The sequence below is a fragment of the Panthera uncia genome, assembly GCF_023721935.1.
Source record: "Panthera uncia isolate 11264 chromosome E2 unlocalized genomic scaffold, Puncia_PCG_1.0 HiC_scaffold_19, whole genome shotgun sequence".
Lineage (NCBI taxonomy): Eukaryota > Metazoa > Chordata > Mammalia > Carnivora > Felidae > Panthera > Panthera uncia.
This window is the reverse complement of record NW_026057588.1, coordinates 7,819,687-7,839,149: the sequence shown is the minus strand read 5'-3', so window position 1 is coordinate 7,839,149 and position 19,463 is coordinate 7,819,687. Positions and strand designations below refer to the sequence as shown.

At 59.7% G+C, this 19,463-nt stretch overlaps 3 protein-coding genes across 3 annotated transcripts; 1 reads left to right on the top strand and 2 right to left on the bottom strand.

Moving 5' to 3' along the window:
* Nucleotides 1-44: 44 nt before the first annotated feature.
* PTH2 (parathyroid hormone 2) lies at nucleotides 45-993 on the bottom strand. The gene is made up of 2 exons (XM_049621697.1): nucleotides 864-993; nucleotides 45-349 (listed from the first exon to the last, which is right to left on the bottom strand). Exons 1-2 carry the CDS (start codon nucleotides 991-993, stop codon nucleotides 174-176), a joined length of 306 nt encoding a protein of 101 aa, XP_049477654.1. The 3' UTR covers nucleotides 45-173.
* A 2,401-nt stretch (nucleotides 994-3,394) lies between these two features.
* On the top strand, nucleotides 3,395-5,866 carry GFY (golgi associated olfactory signaling regulator). Its single transcript, XM_049621283.1, is given in 4 exon segments — nucleotides 3,395-4,486; nucleotides 4,488-4,608; nucleotides 4,825-4,998; nucleotides 5,506-5,866. Coding segments are annotated over 4 exon segments (1,557 nt in total). The 5' UTR covers nucleotides 3,395-3,424; the 3' UTR covers nucleotides 5,706-5,866.
* A 139-nt stretch (nucleotides 5,867-6,005) lies between these two features.
* Nucleotides 6,006-16,376, bottom strand: SLC17A7 (solute carrier family 17 member 7). The gene is made up of 12 exons (XM_049620803.1): nucleotides 16,314-16,376; nucleotides 12,055-12,307; nucleotides 10,756-10,874; nucleotides 10,355-10,469; nucleotides 10,189-10,276; nucleotides 9,947-10,033; nucleotides 9,713-9,855; nucleotides 8,898-9,047; nucleotides 8,594-8,726; nucleotides 8,001-8,111; nucleotides 7,664-7,791; nucleotides 6,006-7,424 (listed from the first exon to the last, which is right to left on the bottom strand). Exons 1-12 carry the CDS (start codon nucleotides 16,373-16,375, stop codon nucleotides 7,131-7,133), a joined length of 1,683 nt encoding a protein of 560 aa, XP_049476760.1. The 5' UTR covers nucleotide 16,376; the 3' UTR covers nucleotides 6,006-7,130.
* Nucleotides 16,377-19,463: the final 3,087 nt, after the last annotated feature.

Here is a 19,463-nt window from a genome sequence, read left to right as displayed (position 1 = left end):
AAAAAAAAAAAAAAGTGGGGAGAGCAAAGAGAGTGAACCGGGGAAGAGGTCCGCTGGAGTAGCGACGCAAGCCCCGCCCCCAGACCCCGCGCGAGCACACGGAGGGCGCAGGAAGGAGGCGCAGACCCGAGGCATTGGGGAGGATCTTTATTGAGGTTGGGCGGGCACCGCGCTCAGGGCGCGTCCAGCACCAGCAGCTTGTGCATGTACGAGTTCAGCCAGTGGCGGCGCTCGAGGGCGGCCAGCAGCCGCGCGCGCTCCCGGAAGGCCGCGTCGTCAGCCAACGCCAGGCTCCGCCGCGACAGCGGGGGGGCGGGGCCCTCCCGGGCCCGCCCGGGGGGGGCGGAGGCTGCCAGGAGACCAAGAGATGCGGTTACCGCGGGTCCAGGCCCCCGCCAGCCGCCGCCTGTACCCCCGCCCCCCACGGTCTAATTCGAAGCCCTGTCCCTGCACCGTCCTGTGGAGTGGCTCGCTGTCTGTCCTCAGTCCCCCGTCTCTCTCTGTGTGGGTCTCTGTCTCTCTGCTCACCGGGTTCGAAGCTTCCTGAGTACGGAGACCGAGTCTGATGCATGTGTCCACCCCCAGCGCTCAGCGCACGGCCTGGCACACACTGAGAACCCAGTAAACTTTGCTCAAGCAATGAATCCGCCGCTGCTTGTTGGACTCCTTTCAAATCTCCCAACGCCATTCTCTGAATCTTCCTGTATCTCTTTCTCGGGCTGATTCCCTGTCCACACTCCACCTCTCTCCACCCCTAGTCTCTTGTCCTCCTCTCTCTAGAGTCTCTGTGCGCCTTTCTCTTTGGGTCTATTCCCACCTCTCGGAACCCCCGCCCCTCCCTGGGAGTCGGGAGTCGGGGCGACGCAGGTACCTGAGGACCCCCGCGGGGGGCAGGGCGACTCCCGAGGCAGTGTGGTCGCCCCAGGGCACAAGCAGCAGAATCAGCAGCAGCAGCCGCACTCGGGGGCTCCTGGGCGCCTGGCGGGTCTCCATCACCTGTGGAAAGACACGGAAGAGCTCAGTGAGGCCCACGTCCTTGCCCAGAACCCCGGACCCCACCACCCACCCACCTCCTGCGCCCGGTTGCAGGGCCCGATACCGCGCAGTGGGCTCGGACAGCGAGGCTTCGGCCCCCTTATATCGCCTCCACAGCCCCCGCAGCGGGTAGTGACGCAGACCAGGGGGCTGGGGGCGCAGGGTCAGCCCCTCCACCAGGCTCATTAGGAGCCGCCAGCGGTAATGAGGAGCCAGGAGTGGGGGCCCTGCCTCTGCCTTGGCAGCCACCAACTAATTGGGACCAGGAGCTGGGACCCGAGGGGAAGCGGGAGGGGGAGAGACAGACAGACAGAGAAGTGGACACGGGAGGTGTGTCACAGGGATAAAAATAGAGACCAGCAGAGGGACCATCAGAGCAGAAGCCAGAGACACAGAGAAAGAGACAGGGAAGGCAACAGAAGAGGGACTGATGGAGAGAAGCAGAGACACGTAGATGAAGTAACCATGAGATGGAAGGACAAAGACAGGGTGACAGAGGAAAGGACAGAGAGGAAGAAAGGGAGCAACAGAGGAAGAAGGAAAGAAATGGGGAAACAGGGAAGAAGCCAAAGAGCCAGCTAGAGATGGAGGGTGGAGGGAGGAGGCTCTGAGAACGACAGGAGATGGAAGGACAGCCAGCCCGGACAGGGATGCCCGGAGATAAATCCAGGTGGGAGAGAACCAGAAAGATAGAGTGAGAGATAGAGGGCAGGGAAGGGAAGGCAGAAGAAGGCAAAGGGTATGGGGGGGGGGGGGGAGGAAGGCTGGTAAAATGATGAGCAAAATCAGGAGTCAGAAAAACCGCAAAGAGGGGAAAGAGACAAGAGTGACCCCGTGCATCGGTTTAAGCCTTCTTGGGGAGGAGTTTGGGGGTGCTGTAAAGGCCCAGTCCTCTCACACTGGCTCTTAAGAGGGTGCTTTCTACACAGTGGGGAGGTAGGCCAAGGTTGGGAAGTCCCAAAGGGCGGCAGCCATCTGGGTATCTGAATGGCAAGACATGGGAACCTGGACTCCTAATTCTCCCAGGCAGGAGGGGCCTGGGAACCTGGATTCCTGGATCTGAGGGGAGGCACCTGGAGGCCCAGACTCCTGGGTCTTGAAGTATAAGGGCACCAGGCACCTAGACTCTTGGGTTCGCATGTAGGAGACACAAGATGGCCTGGACGCCTGGTTTCAAAGAAAAGATAGCTTGGTTGGGCCACATCCCTCCACTGGATAGATGATCCAGTCCCTAACTCCCTTCCCCATTCCAGAAACAATGTTCTTTATCTCTGTCCCTTTAAGAGAACAAGCCTGTCGCCAGGCTCCCAGGCTCCCCAGGGAGGGGGTCAGGTGCGTCATCTGCGCCCCTGGGACCCTACCTCCTGCTGCCCCGCCCAGAGCCATTCTGCAACATTCACCCATCTCTGCATCCAGCTCTGCTCACCTGCTGTTATCTTGGACCCCACTGAGCAGGTAAGAGACCCCAGGCCCCGAGTGGCCCTGTCCTATCCAGGTATCTGCCGCCTCCACCTCCCGCTGGGCACAGACCTAGGTGTCTCTGCCTCAGACCAGTCCTGAGAGTCTGGGATCTCAGCTCCATCGCCAATAAACAGAGGGACTAGAGGAGTCCTGCCCCACAGCTCTCTCCTCTTGAAGGCTAAGGAATCCAGAACCCTCCACACCTATCTGTGGAGGACCCAAGACTCGGACTCAGAGTTCCGAGTCCCCTAGAGTTCGATACTCCTGTTTCCTTTCTCCCCCATTATCCAGCCCCCCCCCCCCCCACTTCAAAATTCTAGGCGTGTGAACCTTCAGGCCTCTTCTCTCTAAAGAACCAGGAATTTAGACCCACAGTGCCCTCCACCCTCTGGAAACAGGGAGTCTGAACCCCCAGCATCCTTCTCCCCCAGATCCTAGGAGTCTCCCTTCTCCCTCAGATCCAGGCATTCGGGCCCCCAACCCCCAGCCATTCCTTCTGAGCCTGCTGTAGCGTAAACAACTGTGCCCTGATGGTGTCCCTGGAGCCCTCAGAGAGGAAGGGATCCTGCATCTCCTTGGAGGTCTACATCCTCTGAAATAGAAGTTGGGGCGGTGTGAGGGCTTGGAGAGGTGTCATTCTTTCCCAATTTTCCTGCCCCCCACCCCCTGCCTCGGGGAAATACGTAAGGAAATTAACTACGACTCCCAAGAAGCCCCGCGCCTCAGTCTCCCTTAGCTACTGCACAGCCTTCAGGGCTTTGCAGTTAGGTCCTCCTTTCCCTGGCGCGGAGCTGGGCGGGATCACGGCCCACCTGGGGACCGGTGGGCGTGGCCTCCAGGCAAGGGCGGGGGCGGGGGTTCCCAGGAGGCTTCCAACTTTAACCCCTTTCTTCCCGCTTCCCCGCAGCTATAGGCGTCTCCCAGAGCTATGAAATCCCTCTGTCCCATCCTCTTCGTCCTCATCTTCCTCCTCGCCAGGCTGGGTTCCCAGGCTGACCCTTCGGCCTCACCGCTTACAGGCTCCGACCTCTCTGAGATGGGCCACCCTTCTCAGACCTCCCCTCCTGCTTCTGAGAATTCCACTGGAGACCAGCCTAACCCAGATTCCCCCGTGACTACTTATCCTGAGCTCTCCAAAATACCTCATGCAGTTTCCCCTGAACCCTCCCTCCCTGACTTCCCTGAGACTCCCAACCATGACCTCCAAGAAAGCCCACACCCAGAGTCTCCTGAGACTCCTACATCTAACTCACTCAATACCTCAATATCAGACTCCCTGGAGACCCCCCAAATTAACCCCTCCAAAATAACACATCCAGAACCTTCTGCGGCCCCCAAACCTGACCCAACTGATATCCCACACCCAGAATCTCCTGAGACCCTCAAACCTAGTCCCTCCAAAACTTCACACCCAGAATTTCCTGAAACCCCAAACCCTGACCCTACACAAACTCCACACCAAGAATCCCCAGAGATTCCCAAACTTAACTCCATCGAAGTCTCACGTGCAGAAGTCCCTGAGACGCCAAATCCTGACCCCACCAAGAGTCTTCACCCCAAAACTCCAGAAACCCCAAACCCTGACACCACTGAAACCCCCCACTCTGAATTCCTCCAGACCCTGTATCCTGACTCTACTGAAAGCCCCCGCCCAGAATCCCATGTAACCAGCAACCCCAACCCCACTGAAATTCCCCAGACAGAATCCCCCACAACCCACTACCAAGATGCAACAGAGAACCCCATGACCTCGGACCCTGAGATCTCCGCCAGTCTTCACTCAGAAACCACTACACCTTTCAAGGACAAAGCAACAGCTGCCCTAAATGAGCTGCCCCCGAATCCCAAAGCAGAAACCCCTGCAGTCACCCAGCCTGACTCCCTTAAATTGCCCACCTCAGAGTCTCCTGGCACAGTTGAGTTGAAGGCCTCCCAGGACTCTAGCCCTAAAGGGCCTGACGCCCTTCTTCCCTCAGCCCGGATTGCGGGCCCCCCCTGCTCCTCCAGGGTCCCCCAGTCAGTTGGCCCCTGCCACTCCGCGGGTCCCCCAGCGGCGCAGCCGAGGTGAGAGAGTCAACACTATCATCGTGGTGGAACGAGTGGAGGAGACCGGTGAGGGGCCAGGACCCGGACTCCTGGGTCCGAGGGAAGAAGGGGCTGGAGGCCGGACTCCTGGGTCTCGGGGAGGGCGGGATGGGGACCTGGCTCTTAAGTTTAAGGCGGGAGGGTGCTGAGGACGGGGATGTTGGGACTGAGGAAAGAGGGGGGTCTCAGGAAGAAGGGGGCTAGGGGTTTAGATTGCTCAATTCCTGGCCCCTCGTCCTTCAGGCGTGACCCTGGTGGGGCGCCCCCGGGGCGCGGCGGGAGGGGCCCTCTGCCTATTCCTCGCCGGGATCGGCCTGCTGATCGGCATTTTCCTGCTGCTGTGGTGTCTCTACCGCCGGGCGGCTCGACACCGGCCCTTCGCACATCACCGGCTTCCAAACGACGGAGATGAACCGGGTGAGCGACCCTTACAGCGACGGCACGCTCCCTTACCCTGGTTTCGCCTGCCAAAAAGTACAGGTCCTCCATCCTAGGTCCATAGAAGCCCCGACCCCTCTCCATGATCCTGCCCCCAATTCTCCGAAATTACACACACACACACACACACACACACGCGCGCGCGCGCGCGCGCGCGCGCACACACGTCCAGCGCCGCCCCCAGCCCAGCTGGGAATTGCAGCAGGCTGGGAGCCAAGGGTCCCTACAAGCCCCGCCTCTACCCCCTCCCTGGGCGGGGCCGGAGCCCCGCATTCCCCGCCCCCCCCACTGCGGGCCCCGCCCCTGCTACGCGGATGCCACGCCTCCTCTCCCATTTGGGGAATGGGGCACCCGCCCTTTAATTTGAAAACCCAGTTCTAAAGAACAGTCGTAATCCTGTCTCCCGCCTTCTCACTGGCCAGCGGCACAGTGAGGGGACAGGCCCCTTGTCTGCCTGGGGATGACTTCGCCCCTTCGCTCCCACAGTTATGCATTTGGAAGCCCCGAAGGACCCCTACGACCTCTACTTTTACGCGCCGGATGCCTGGGTCCCATCACACATCGCCACCAAACAGCCGCCGCCCACCCCCCCGCTGCCGCCCAAGCTGCCCCCGCCGCCCTGCGGGAGGCGCCCCCAGAGCCTGGAGCCGCTCTCCCCCGCCACGCTCCCCAACAACTTCGTGTGAGCCCCGCTCGCGTCCCGCCAGACCCGCGCCATCCCCAGGCCGAGGAAGGACCCAGAGGTCCTGACCTCCTGGCATGCTTTGCTACCTAGTAGTCCTCCTGGATAGGAAGTCCCACCCACAGAGAAGCTTTCGCTGTGACCGGAGAACACCGTCTTGAGTGCGGCCGAATAAATCAACTGTTCCCAAAGCTAGGCACGTACTCTGGCCTGAGTCCTGGGAGAGGAGGGGGCTGGGACCCTAGGATACCGGGTCTGAGATAGGAGGGAGCTGGGGGCCCAGACTCCTGTGACTGCCAAGGCCAAGGACGACTGAGTGTGAACACCAAAGCATTTTATTGGGAGTGGGGCAGGGCAGGATTCACAGTCACAGAGACAGACACAAAGACACAACCCTGCTCCGGGGAAAAACACCCCTCTCCCCCAGCCCCATTCCGTTTCCTGGGATTCTGTGACTTCTCCTGCATAGGTTCCCCAAATTCTAAGCCGAAAGAGGGGAGTCTGAGAGGGGAAGGATCCCAGGTTCTGAGTCATTTAGCCCCTGAGGGACACAACAAATGGCCACTGAGAAAAGGAGGGTAGTTTGAAACCACCCAGGAGAATAAAGTGCAAGGAACTGGGGGAAGAGGGGCATCTTGAAACCACCATGGGGAGGTTCAGTGATGGTGGCTTCACACCGTTGAGTGGATGGACTTGAGCAGCCACTATTTAGACCTGAAAACGTGTCAGAAAAAGTGCATGGGGGTGGAGAGAGGCATAGTGTTAAAACCGCCATCTTGTTTCCCTAGACATTGTGCTAAGCTAGGGAGGTCTAGGGGAATTTGGTGCTTCAGCAGAACCTGCTGGTGGAGGGAGGGGGTGAAGGGGGAGGGGGGCTTGAAACCGCCATTTTCCCTCAGAAACGCTGGTGAGAATCAATCCCTAGAATGGTGGGGATGGGCGATTGGTTAACCCAACCTGGAAAATGCAAAATAGAATCGGGAGAGGTTGGGAACTTCTAGAGGAAGATCTTCAGTTTTTCTGAAAGGAGAGGAAGGCTGAGTAATCTCAGGGCTTAACCCCAGAGAGTCCCAGGTGTTAAAGAGAAGGTGGTGGGGAGGGTGCCTCAAAACCACAAGAGAGAGTCAAAGATTGAACTGTCCATTCAAATAAAGCCCTGAAAGGAGAGATTTGAAACCACTGAGGCAGAACAAGTGGAGAAGGAAACCTTTAGGGGAATTTGGGTATCCTTGAAACTGCCAGTCTGCAGCTTCACTACCCCTGAGAGGCAATTGGAAAGGGAAGAGGATTTGACAGCACTGGGGAAGAGGGCGAGTGCTTCTTAGGCCTGCAGCAGGACAGAGAGGACTGGGGTTCCTTGACAGTCACTCCGGCCAGTGACGTGTGGAATGGAGGTCCTGGAAACTGCCATTCAGTGGGAGGCACATGGTCAGTAGTCCCGGACAGGGGGTGGGGGTCTTGGGGGCTGAACTGTGCTGTGTGTGGCCCCATAGGAAGGAGGGGGAGCAGGGGGTGCCCCGGGGGGTTCAGCCTCATCCTCCATTTCGCTTTCGTCACTGCCAGCCAGCTGGTCGTGGCCAACGAAGCCACACTTCTCTTCGCTCATCTCCTCAGGCTCCGCCCACGGCTGCTTCTCTCCAGAAGCGAAGACCCCGTAGAAGATGACACCCCCATAGTGCACCAGGGAGGCGATTAGGAATACGTACTGCCACTCTTCCCGAGTCTGGGGGGGGGGGGGTGACAATGGAGAGGTGAGATCAGAGGACAGAGAAACAGGAGGGGGAGAGAGAAGGCGGGGGGAGGGCGGGGGGGAGGACGGGCAGAGAAAGGGAGACAGAGATCCAGAGAGAAGCGGAAAGACCCAGGAGAGGGCAGGGAATGGAGCCCGGAGAGGTTGTCGCACGTCAGGAAGGTGCCATACACAAACCCGGAGGGCGAGTGGGTCAGGGCCAGTGCACGGACCTTGTGCTTAGTCATGGCACCCACGATGATGGGGCACACCATGCCTGACAACGTGCCCACGCCGTTGGAGATGCCCATGAGGATGCTGGCGTAGCGCGGGGCGATGTCCAGGTGGTTCACGTTGAACCCTGGCGAGGCAAGCCAGAAGGCGTCACTCTGACTCAGTGAATCTCACCCAGGGGGCCCCCACCGGGGCCCCCCCCCCCCCCCCCCCCCCCCCCCCCCCCGGCTCTTTCCAGACCACCTTTTGCGAGGCTGGAAGGTCCCCTATCCCGAGCCGGTGAGTTCCCTACAGAGCTGTCCAGAGTCCGCCAAGCTGCGGATCCGCGGTTCTCACCAGAGATGGCGAAGCCGCTGAAGCCCACGGCGAGGACCAGGAAGGAGATGGCTACGCCCTTGGAATGCGAGTAGCCGACCACCAGCAGCAGCGTGGCTTCCATGCCGAAGCCTACGGAGGGCCGGAGGGCCGTCTCATCTGAGCCTCGGCCTCCCCACACCGCCTCTCCAGCCCGTTCCCGCCCCAGTCCGGCCGCCTCCATGCCGGTCCCCGGCTTTGTGCAGCCCGCCTCGTCCCTCATTCCGCCCGCGCTCGCCCTAACCAAACCCTCACCTCCCTGGTCCTCAACCAGGTGCACGGGGGCCAGCACCCCCCGCCCCAGCTGGGTCCTCCGTGGCCCCACGCCCCGACTAGGCCACGCCCCGACTAGGCCACGCCCTAAAGACTCAGCTCCAGGCCCCTGCATAGTCACACGCGCCAGCCCCTGCCACCAGGTGAGCCCTGAGACTGCAGCCAGGGGTTCCGTTCCACCCACGCCCTCCTTCGCCCGCGCCGGGACTTTTTGGACACGCCCCTGGCCCCACCTCCATCCTCACCTGGTTCCGCCCCGCCCAGGCGGTCCCAGACCCGGCTCGGGGCCCCGCCCCACTCACCTCCACAGTTCATCAACTTGCGCACGTTAGTCGTGGACATGATGCGGCGGCTCCTCAGGAAGTCCGCGATCTGGCCGCCGATGGGCACGATGATGGTCATGACCAGATGGGGCAACGCTGACACCAGGCCCACCTGCACCAGCGAGCGCACAGAGCGAGGGCTCAGGGGCTGCTGGCCGGACATCTCCACCCGGTTAGTGCACCACTGGCTCCTTCCTGTCCCTCGTTCCAACCTCTTGGGATCCGGGCCCGGTTGCTTCATCTCCCCCCGCTGCGCCCCCTGCTTTCCCCTCCTGGGCCCAACCTTGCTGATCTCGAAGCCGAACACCTCTTCGAAGTAGGCGGGCTGGGAGATAAGGAGCAGGTAGAACGTCCAACTGCGGCAGAAGTTAGCCACGATGATGGCGTAGACTGGCATGGAAGTAAAGAAGCGCCGCCAGGGTGTGTTAAACTTCTGGGGGTGGGGGGAGAAGAGCGGCCGCTAAGATCGAGACCAGGGCTGGGTGCTCTCCGTGTCCCTTCAGGGACCCTATTATAGTCCCACAGAGACCCAGGTCTCCCGACTCCACTAAAACCTCTGGGGACGCAGGGGCACCAGCCTGACCATGTCCCTGTGGGGACCTTGGCATCCTAGTCTCACAGTGACACTTCAGAGATGCAGGCGTCCCGACTGTACGGTGTCCCTCAGGTTCGCAGGGGTACGGACCCCATGATGACCCTCAGGGACCCATAAATGTGAGCCCAGGAGTCTCTTTCCATTTCCATTATGCCCCCTAATTCTAGCCTCACTCACCCGTCTAAGCAACCCACCCCCCACACTCGAATCCCGCCTCTGCCGGTTTAACTACGTCTCATACTGGTTCTGTCCACCTAGCAACCTAGCCCTGCCCTCAGCACCTGCTGATCCTTTCTTCCCCGGGCTTTAACCCCGCCTCCTAGGTTCTAGCCCCGCCCACTGTGCGTCCCCAGCCCGTCTCCTCTGAGAGTCTACAGCAACCCAACACGATCTACACTCTACACTCCGTGCAGGTTCGAAGCCCCCCTTTTTCCTGCCTCCCTGCCTGGATATCTCTTCTTGCCCCACCGCTCCCCCCACCCCCCACAGGCTTGGGCCCGGACCGTGACCGGGTTCATGAGTTTGGCGCTCTCGCCGATGGCGTCCTCGATGTACTTGCGCTCCTCTTCCGAAATGCTGGGGTGCAGAGCCGGGGACTCATAGGAGACGAGCAGCCAGAACAGGTACCAAAAGATCCCGAAGCTGCCTGGGGGGGGGTCAGGAGGGGGACGGAAGCGAGGCAATGACCGGCCTCGCTCCGCCCCATAGCCACCCGGACCCAGGCTCCGGACCCTCACCGTAGACGTAGAACACAGAGCTCCATCCTGAGTACTGCACCAGGACCCCGGCGAGAGGCATCGCGACCACCGCCCCAGCATAGGAACCTAAGGGGGAGGGTGCAACATGTAGAAGAGGCTCATCTACCCTCAGATCCGGGAATGTGGACTTCCAGCCCCTGCTTTTCTGGGACACAGAAGTACAGGCCACAGCCCCTCCTCCCTCAGACCCGCAAGTCTGGATCCCAGCCCCTTCCTCTCACCGCAGAAGGCGGTTGTTGCCAAGCGACTCCGCTCTAGGGGCGGGGCCCATTTGCTCCAGATCCCGTGGCAGGCGGGGTACGTGACCCCCTAGGAAGGAGAAAACCAAAGTCAACGAGAAGAGGCGGAGTCAGAACAGGCACAGGGTCATGTGGAGCAGGGCTTTACCTCTACCAACCCCTGCAGGATCCTCACGAAGATGACACAGCCATAGTGGACTCGGGCAGCCGAGGGGATCAGCATGTTTAGAGTGGATGTAGCCACAATAGCAAAGCCGAAAACCCTGGTGGGAAGAGTCCGTAGTACGAGAATAGGGTCCAGCTCTCCCGCCAAAGCTAGGATTCCGCTCTTCCTGCCCACGGCGGGCCAGGCCTTGTGTTCTCCAAGACCCCCGGCTCCCACCTCGGTCTCACCTTCCGCAATCGCAAGCCCCGCCTTCCTCCAAGACCCCGCCCCTAACACAGGCTCCTCCCATTTCCCCCCCGTCAGTCCCTAAATGCCAGGCCACACCCACTAAGTCCACCCACACAACTGTAGTTCCCGCCCACTTCGAGACCCCAGCCCTGTACCTGTTGGCTGCGAATTTCTGGCAAATAAATCCTCCGGGAATCTGGGTGACAATGTAGCCCCAGAAAAAGGAGCCGTGTATGAGGCCAACAGTCTCTGGATCCCAGTTAAATTGAGCTTTCTGCGGGCCAAAAGGCACGTCAAACGAGCTGTTCCGCCCCCAAGGCTCTGCCCCTCCACCAATCAGCACAGACAGATTTAGTCCCTCAGCCAATCAGCAACAGGAATTCCCCTCTCGCGCCAAAACACCTGCCAATCAGAATTCAAGCCGTCCTCCTCCCAACTCTGCTCCGGGTAGGCTTCCAGGGGCTGCTCTGCCCTAGCAACGGGGCCTGCTGCTGCCTAGAAGCCTTCGCTGTCTCAGTGCCCCAGCTTTGACTGTCTAGGGGCGCATAAATGGGGTGGGGACTCTTTCTCCACTTACGCCTCTTAACCAACCTACGAACTGTTTGTGGAGTGACTGGGTGGGGTCTGGCCAGGCACCGGAAGTAGCCAAAGGGGCGGCCTGACTGGAAGGGAGCAAGAGGCGAGGCAGGCAGGCCAATGCCTAAATCAGGAGTTTTTCCTAGGGCACGGGCACGATCTACACCGGAATTAAAATAGGAAGAATGTCTGGGGCGCCTGGGTGGCTCTGTCTGGTAAACGTCTGACTTTGGCTCAGGTCATGATCTCACGGTTCGTGGGTTCGAGCCCCATATCAGGCTCTGTGCTCAGAGCCTGGAGCCTGCTTCGGATTCGGTATGTCTCTCTCTCTCTCTCTCTCTCTGCCCCTCACCCACTCATGCTCTATCTCTCAAAATAAATGGTTTTTTTTTAGAATTTTTTTTAAAAAATAGGGAGGAAGTCTGAGATGAAGCGGGCTTTAGGTAAGGGCCGGAGTCAACGAAGCGGGATTTAGCAGCGACTGAACTTCAGAAACGCCAGGATCAAAACTCAGGGTGGAGCCTGCCATGGGGCTGGGATTAAGTTGTGACACTGGTGACAGGCATGGATGGCAGGTGGAGCAAAGTTGCTAGGAGGCCCAAAATGGGGCAGGGGCAAAACACGTAGGGAACCCAATGCTGGCGCAAAGTCTACCCTGAGAAAAATAGGGGCGGAGCTTCGTTTAACTGGGGGCAGGGCTTAGGAAGAGGAGACCCCTAGAGCAGAGGGGAGGCGTAGGGGACGCACAGATGGGCGGGGCTACTCCGGCTGCGGTGGGAAGGGGCTGGGCCAGGATTGCTCGTGGACGAACGTGACGTCAGCAGGGGGCGTGGGCAGGGCCAGGTGGGCCGGCGTGCCGGGGCACGCCCCTGAACTACCTGCACCACCACGTGGCCCCCGCGGTGGGTAGTGCTGTTGTTGACCATGGAGACGATGGCCACGCCCAGGTTGCAGCGGATCCCAAAGCTGATGCAGAAGCCCAGACCGCTCATGATGGCGATAATGTAGCGACGAGGGAGACCGAAACAGGTGCAGTCCACTACCGGCGGGTCCCGGGTCTGCGTCGTCACCGGGCGCCCGTCCGCACTCAGCTCTAACGTCTCTGCACCTTCCTGCCGCTTCTCCAGAAGGCTGCGGGGCAGCAAGAATCAAAGACTCGTAAGTCCAGGCCTCCGGCCCCCTCCTCCCCATGAGTCCAGTGCAAAACCTCCTGCTTTTCAAGATCCACGATTCTAAGCCCGCACTCCCTCCTTCCCCAAGAGTCCGGCCCTAACTCCCTTCGCCCCCCCCCCCCCCCAGGAATCTGGACCCCCCCCCCTCCATCCCCCACAGACCATGAATTCGCACTGCCAGCTGCCTTCTCTCGCAGACTCAGATATGGGGGTCCTCAGTTTCCTTCTCCCCCAGCCCTGTTATCTCTCGACTCAGGAGTTTTAGACCCCAGAGTACGCTTCGTGATCCAAGAACCTGTGCCCCCAGCCCCCACCCTAAGGCCCAGAGATTCTCCAGCCCCCTCTTCCAGATATGAGTCTATTTGAGGAAGCAAAAAGCGCTAAGGAGATGCTTCAGCAAAGGTGTCAAAAGAACAGATGCTTCTCAGCCACGTCTGCTATATATACCGACCCCCTCCTCTCCTGCCCCCTGCGGCATGCCCTTCCCTGCTTCCAGGCCCCAGGTGTGGGGCCGACATCCAGCTGACTCCCTTCAGACACCGGAAGCCCATTTCCTGAGGGTGGGGAGAAGTCAGGGTCCCCGGAATCCAGCAGCCCAGCCAGACATCCCTGGGGAACCTTGAGTTCAGGCTGTCTGCTAGGGGGTAGGGAGGGGGAGTGGCGGGTGGTGTCCTGGCAAGGGACAGATGGCCCTGGTAGGGGGATTGGCTCAGTCCCCAGTGTGGCTCTCGCCCCCGCCCGTTCTGGAATTGAGTCTGTGATGATGGATTGGGTATTTGGAGAACCACCTCAAACCCAGAGAGAGGCTGCAGGGAAAGAGAGGTGCCCTGAAACAGGGTGTCTAAAAGGAGGGCAACAGAGATGGAGTGGGGGTGGGCAGAGGTTGAAACAAAGAGGGTCAGGGACACAGAAGGAGAGACAGAGACCCAGAGAGAAAAGGGAGAACAGACCAGAGACCCTGAGAGGGAAGGGGACAGAACCTCAGAGATGGAGAAGGACAGCAACCTGAAAGAGAGGACACATAGATGCAGAGAAAGATGGAGAGACCAAGGGACTGAGGAGAAACAAGCTGGGGACGTGATTTGCGAGATGCGGCCCCTCTCTGAGGCGGGTACGCAGCCAGGGGATCGGGCTGGATCCCAGGAAGGGGCTAGAACAGATGGAGGCGAGGGAGACTGGGACGGGGGAGGAAAGAACAGCCAGACGGTCTGGGGGGAGGCGGGTGGAAGCGATGAGAGAACACAGCCACCCTCCCCATCCTAGAACTTAAGGAGGTGGGGGGGGGGCAGCTAAGAAACGGGGTAGGAGAAAGAGACTGGGGGAGTGGACAGTACCCAGGAGGGACCAGGAAAGAGAGCCAGATTGGGGGGGGGGCGGGGAATAAATGCCCCAGAATGTAAGCTCAGACTGGTAGAGACTGCCCCCACCCCGCATCAGAACCTGCCAGCCATAGCGAGTAGACTTTGACCCGGGTTACCATCAGAGGCTATTGGACCCTGAAACTCAGGATGTGATTGCAGCCCCTGAAATTTGATACCCGTTGTGGAGACTCCAATGTGTCAGATACCTGACCAAGGCTTTCTAAATGGGCTGCAGCGGTGGGGGGGGGGGGGGGGGGTGTCAGTATCCCACATCTATAAAATGGGGACCAGGGTAGAATGTGAAGTTACAAGGAGGGAACTGCCAGGTGATACTGATCATCTCAGGATAAGAGAACCAGGGTGCAGAGATGAAGTGACCCGAGTGATTCCCAGAAGACAAGAACAGAGAGGGGGAGGGCCTGGAGGGAGGTCCTCCTCCCCTTCCTGGGTGCCCGGAATGCCGCGCTTAGGAAGCAGTTCACCAAAATGAAGAAGGTGTCACAATCTCCCTCTCCCTGGGTCTCTGTCTTTGCTTCTCTCCGGTTCTCTGTCCGCTCCCCTGCTCTCGCAGGCCTCTGTCCCCTTATGTCCCTTGGTAGCCTCCTGCCATTGCACAACTAGGGAAACTGAGGTTCAGAAAGCAGAAGTAGCAGGTCCAAGGTCACACGCCAGAGTGCGATGACGGGTTCTGAGCGTTCCCTGGCCCCTGCCATCGCCCCATCCAAGGCCTGGTTCTCAGAAAGGAGGCACCTTGGCTCCTGTCTCTCCTGCATTCCCCTCCCCCTGCCATGTCCTTGTCACAAGTCGCTCCGGGTGACTGTCTGTTTCCTGGTCTGAGGGAGTTCCCACCCACTCCAGGATCACTCATCTCGAGGAAACTGCAGCCTCCATCCCAGGCTTGGGAGGGGCTGGCCTGGGTTCGAATGGCGGCATTTGTAATTAATCCGTTGATTTTTTCCCCCCTTTTCGAACTGAGCCTCAGTTTCCCCAGCTTTGTCTAAAGGATTTAATGGAATCAGGGTGTTACGTCCAGTACAGGGCATTCTGCCTCTCCCCAGCCATCGAAGTAAAGCCCAGGGTTCAGCTGCAAAGCTCTTCTCAAACTCCAGCTCCTTGATGACTGTCTTGGGGGCAGCTCCGAGCTCTGGGGTCTCTAGAGGCTCAGGAGGCAGCTCAGGGAGGTGAAGGTAAGACACAGACAGACTGAGAAGCCCAGACACACACGAGAAGCTGAGACGCAGGGGCTGAGGGAGGGGGCCTGAGCAACACATCCCTCCCACCACCACCCTCCTTCCAGCCCCCTCCATCAGCACGGCTCTCTCCCTCTCCTGACTTCGCACTGATGTATTTTGAGAAACTCGTGAAAGGAGGCGAGAAAAAGGGTGGGGAGGGGCTGGAAGATTGGGGAAAGAAGGGGTGAGGTTATCTCAGCTCCCCCGCCCCCCATTGCACCACCCTCCTGCCCCCTCCCTTCTGTCCAGCCTTATTCCCATCTTTCCAGTTACTAGAGGGTGGGGGAACTTTAGGAGCTAGAAAGTGATCCGCAGCAAGGAGGACCGGTGTTCAGTCTTAGAGAAGGACTTGCATGGCCTAGGGAGAGGCACTGAGGGTCAACTAAAGACAGGTCAGGGCCAAGGGGACAGGGTCCAAGGGAATGGCAGCAGGGGCATGGTCCTGATGAGGCCATCTCCTCCCCGCACTGTGGCCGGATATTTTTAGGCTTCTCCGCAGCTGAGTAATTTCTCTGACTTGGAGCCAGGGCTGGGGTTGGGGGTGAGAGATTTGGGTGGAGGTGTCCAGCAGACTGTCCTGGGGACACCCAGGTCACTGGGGTCATCTCCCTGGATGATGAGAAGTCCTTCTTAGCTCTAGTCTATATCCTTCGGGAAGTCCACCATTCCCGAAGGGCCTAATTTTTGGCCTGCAACTTCTTTCCCCCCCAGAGACCCAGGATACCCTGGCTTCTCCTCCCAGCTTAGCTCTCCCCAAGGACAAGGACCAATGCGCCCCAATCCGCTTTAGCTTCAGATTAAACTCTCTGAGAGATGGACACTGAAAAAGACACAGGGAGATGGAGACACCCAGGGCAGGGGATAAAAACCCAGAGAGAGGGGGACAGACACCCAAAAGGAGAGGGTCAGAGACCCCGAGAGAGGGGAGCAGAGACCCAAGAGAGAGGGGTTGATAGAGATCTGAGACCAGTGGCCAGAGACTCGGAGAGAGGTGGGGACAGAGACTTGCAGATAAAGGGAAATAGAGACTCAGAGAGGGGGCAAGATCCTAAGAAAGGAGGCAGAGTGAAGATAAGTGAACAGAGACCCAAAAGTGAGGAAGGGGGTCAGAGATCCAAAGAGAAGGAAAGAGGCAGTCCCAGGGGAAAGGGTAGAGTCTGGGGTGGGGTGGGACACGGAAAAATGAATGAGATGATGGACGAGACTGGACCAGGGAGAGCGGACTGTTGGAGGAGGGAGAAAATAGAACAAATGAGTGGAACCCCCATGCACGGGTATCGTTCGTCCAACTGTCCGTCTCTGTCCAGCTGGGAATGTGCGTCCTCCTCGGACCCTCGGGCTGTTCCCCACCCAGGACCCTCACCACGCTCACCGGTGCAGCCTCCCGAGGGCGCGACCCGCTAGCTTCCGAAACTCCTCCTGACGGAACTCCATGGTGGCTGCCCCTGCCGCCGGTCCCCCCCCCCGCCGATCCCCCCGCCCGCGGGCCCGGGCGGCCGCGTCCGGGTTCCCGGGGTCCGCCCCGGCCCGGCCGGCCCCGCAGCTCCGCTCGGGGGGAAGGAGGCTGCGTGTGCCGGCTGCCTAGGGGCTGTCGGTGGACTCAGCGTCGGGGGCGGGGCGGGCGGTGGCGATGCCCCGCCCACCCTCGATAGACCACGCCTCTTGTGTTCTAGTCCCGCCCCCTCCCGCAGCCCTCCAGCTCCTTTCCGCCTGCCCCTTCCACTCCAAGACCACGCCTCTGGGTTCTGAACTCACTCCTCCGGGTTGCGTCGCCCCAATTCTATCCCTTCTCGGAGTTACTCCCCCCCCCCCCCGTTTCCATCCTCCCCCCAGCTCCTTCTATCTCTTTTCTCTCCTCCCGAGTTCTCTTGCCCACCTGAGGTTTCCCTCTCCTTTTTAGTTCGTCCTAATTTCGTCCTGGCGCTTTCGCCCCCTACGGTTCCATCTTCTACGTTTCATTCTCCAGCCCTATCCCCCCGAGTTTCTGTGCCCTCCAGTTCCACATCCCGCCTCCCGAATTCCACCCCCATCCCGCGTCGTCCCTCAGCTCCGACTTCCTCATTCAGAGGGTGCTTTCTCATTCAGAGAATTCTTTCCCCCTGAATTCCAACTCCCCATTTCGATCCACCCATTGTCCCCTCTTGTTCTTCCCCCACCCAGTTTCTTCCCTCTGGACTTCCATCCACCTGTTTCCGTCTTTCCTTTTTAAAATTCTACCCCCTTCCATCTCTATTTCCCTTTGGGGCGCATGCCCCTCATGGTTTCTGCATCCTCTGTTTCCTAACCCCTGACGGTTATATGCCAGTTCCCAGTTGCGACCCCCATAATTCCCTCCCAGCCCGGAATCTAACCCGCCCTTTGAGTTCTGTCCCCACTCCCCCGAGTTCTCTACCCGCTCCCTGAGTTCGGTCCCCTCCCCAGACATCTGTCCCTGCCCTAATTTTTGCCCCTTTCCCCTGGAATCTGTCCGTCTGAGTTCTGTCCCCACCCACACCCGGAGTTCTTTCTCCGCCCCCTGAGTTGTGTCCCCCTCCTGCTAGGACCTGTCCCCGCCCTCTTACTCCATCTCTGACTTCCAGCCCTGCCCCTCTGGGGTTGAACCCGGACTATTTCTAGGTCCCTGGCCCGCAGGCAGATCCTGCCCCTGCTCCTTTCTCCAGACCAGCCCTTCTCCCCGATGCTGAGGCCACTTCCAGATCCAAGCGCCGGGAGGGGGCTCCTTTCCTCTCCGCCTCCCTGAGTCGGGCCGCAAATGCGTTTGGGATTAAATTTTCATGATGTGGCACAGGCCCTCAAGTGGATTGGGAGGGAGCAGCCGGCGCGGCGGGCGGGCGCCACTGACCCGGTGGCCCGGCAGCCACTGCCCACCGCGGCCTCCCGTTTATCGCCTTGTCCCATTGGGTCCCTGGGGCTCACAGTTTTGCCAGTGTCTGAGAACCCCCCGCATCCCTGGTAAGGGGTGGTGGTTTGGGGGCCGGGACCTCAGGATCTGAGGGAGGAGGGGCTGGAGACCCGGACTCCGGGGTCTGTGGGAGGAGTAGCCGGCGGAGCCGTCCACCAGCGCCACCCTGTGGCGGCAGAATCCCCGGCCCGGGTGCGGAGGCGGCGGCCGCGGCTCCGGGCCAGGTGTGAAGGTGGAGCAGATGGTGAAGAGGCGGGAGTGGGAGGGGGGCCCCGGCCGCTGCCAAATCCCGGGCCTGCGCCGGAACCGTCACCATGGAGACCGAAGAAGGCGGAAAGGACCCAGCTCCACACTTTTTGGGGGACCTGAAAAAGAGTTCTTCGGCCTCCCACGGCGGGTCCCCGTGCTAACTACAAGTCCCAGCGGTCGCTGGACCTCACCGTGCGCTTCAGACGAGCCGCGCTCCCCGAGGGCCGCTGGGAGTTGTAGTTTTGAGACAACAGCCTGAGGCTGCGAGGCGCCCCCTGGTGGACGCCGGAGCGCACGCTCGCTCCTTCCGGTCCAACAGACCCTACCCGAGATCATCCCCGCTACCTTTTCACCTTCTCACCATCTGCTCCTTGCCACCCGACCTCATTGACTCCATCCCAACCGCACTGGTCTCGCCGTTCTTCCAACGTTTACCACTGAGGCTCCTCCGTTTACCCATCCTCTTAGGACTCACTATGGAAGGAGAGAGTTAGCATTCGTTCATGAACTCCTTTTTTGAGTTCCCGCTCATTGTAAAGCGTTACCGCACCACAGGGGCGGAGCTACGACCAGGTAACACTGGTTCCAGACACCGCCACTGCCACAGGAGGATTCTAACTCAGCCAGGGGAGACCAGAGACAGCTCGAAGTTGGAAAAGCTTCCCAGAGAAAGTTCACTGAAAGGGACGACTTTGGGAGTGTCCGCGGTACAGGAAGTGCTTGCCGAGTTGGAAGGTGGGACACAGTTTTGTGTGATTGTGACATGAAGCACTGTTCCAGGACGAGACGCAGGGGAGGCTGGAGATGATGGCATGCGTCGGATCACCGATGGACTTGGGCAAGGCCCCCTGGGAGGGCAAGACAATTAGAAATTCCCTGGGTTTGGGCGCCTGGGTGGCTCAGCTGGTTGAGCATCTGACTTCAGCTCAGGTCACGATCTCACAATTCGTGAATTCGAGCCCCGCGACGGGCTCTGTGCTGACAGCTCGGAGCCTGGAGCCTGCTTGGGATTCTGTGTCTCCCTCTCTCTCTGTCCCTCCCCCACTCACGCCGTCTCTTTCTCTCTCTCCCTCAAAAATAATAAACATCAAACAATTTTTAATTTAAAATTTAAAAAAATTCTGGTTTTATTGACGAGGCACACTAAGGGGGGGGCGGGTACAGCAGAAACTAAAGAGGAGCTGCAGAACACAGGTGTGCTCAGGACACCATTCACTGTGCTGGGACTGAGTGACAGGAAGGACAGGGAGGAAATGAAGCATAAAGGGGACCACACCACACATGGCCTGGAGTGCTGCGCTGCAGGGGGCTCTGGGACCTTCTCCTGGGACCCTGGGGAGCCGAGGACCCCTGAAGTGGAGAGGGGAGGGT

Excerpts from the sequence above, each read along its gene's own strand:
- SLC17A7 (XM_049620803.1), bottom strand. The coding sequence starts at position 16,375 with ATGGAGTTCCGTCAGGAGGAGTTTCGGAAGCTAGCGGGTCGCGCCCTC. Across the intron at positions 12,308-16,313 it reads GCCCTCGGGAGGCTGCACCG|CCTTCTGGAGAAGCGGCAGG; the intron begins GTGAGCGTGGTG and ends GCTGCCCCGCAG. Across the intron at positions 7,425-7,663 it reads GTGCCATGACTAAGCACAAG|ACTCGGGAAGAGTGGCAGTA; the intron begins GTCCGTGCACTG and ends CCCCCCCCCCAG.
- PTH2 (XM_049621697.1), bottom strand. The coding sequence starts at position 993 with ATGGAGACCCGCCAGGCGCCCAGGAGCCCCCGAGTGCGGCTGCTGCTG. Across the intron at positions 350-863 it reads GGGGGTCCTCAGGTACCTGC|CCTCCGCCCCCCCCGGGCGG; the intron begins GTCGCCCCGACT and ends GTCTCCTGGCAG.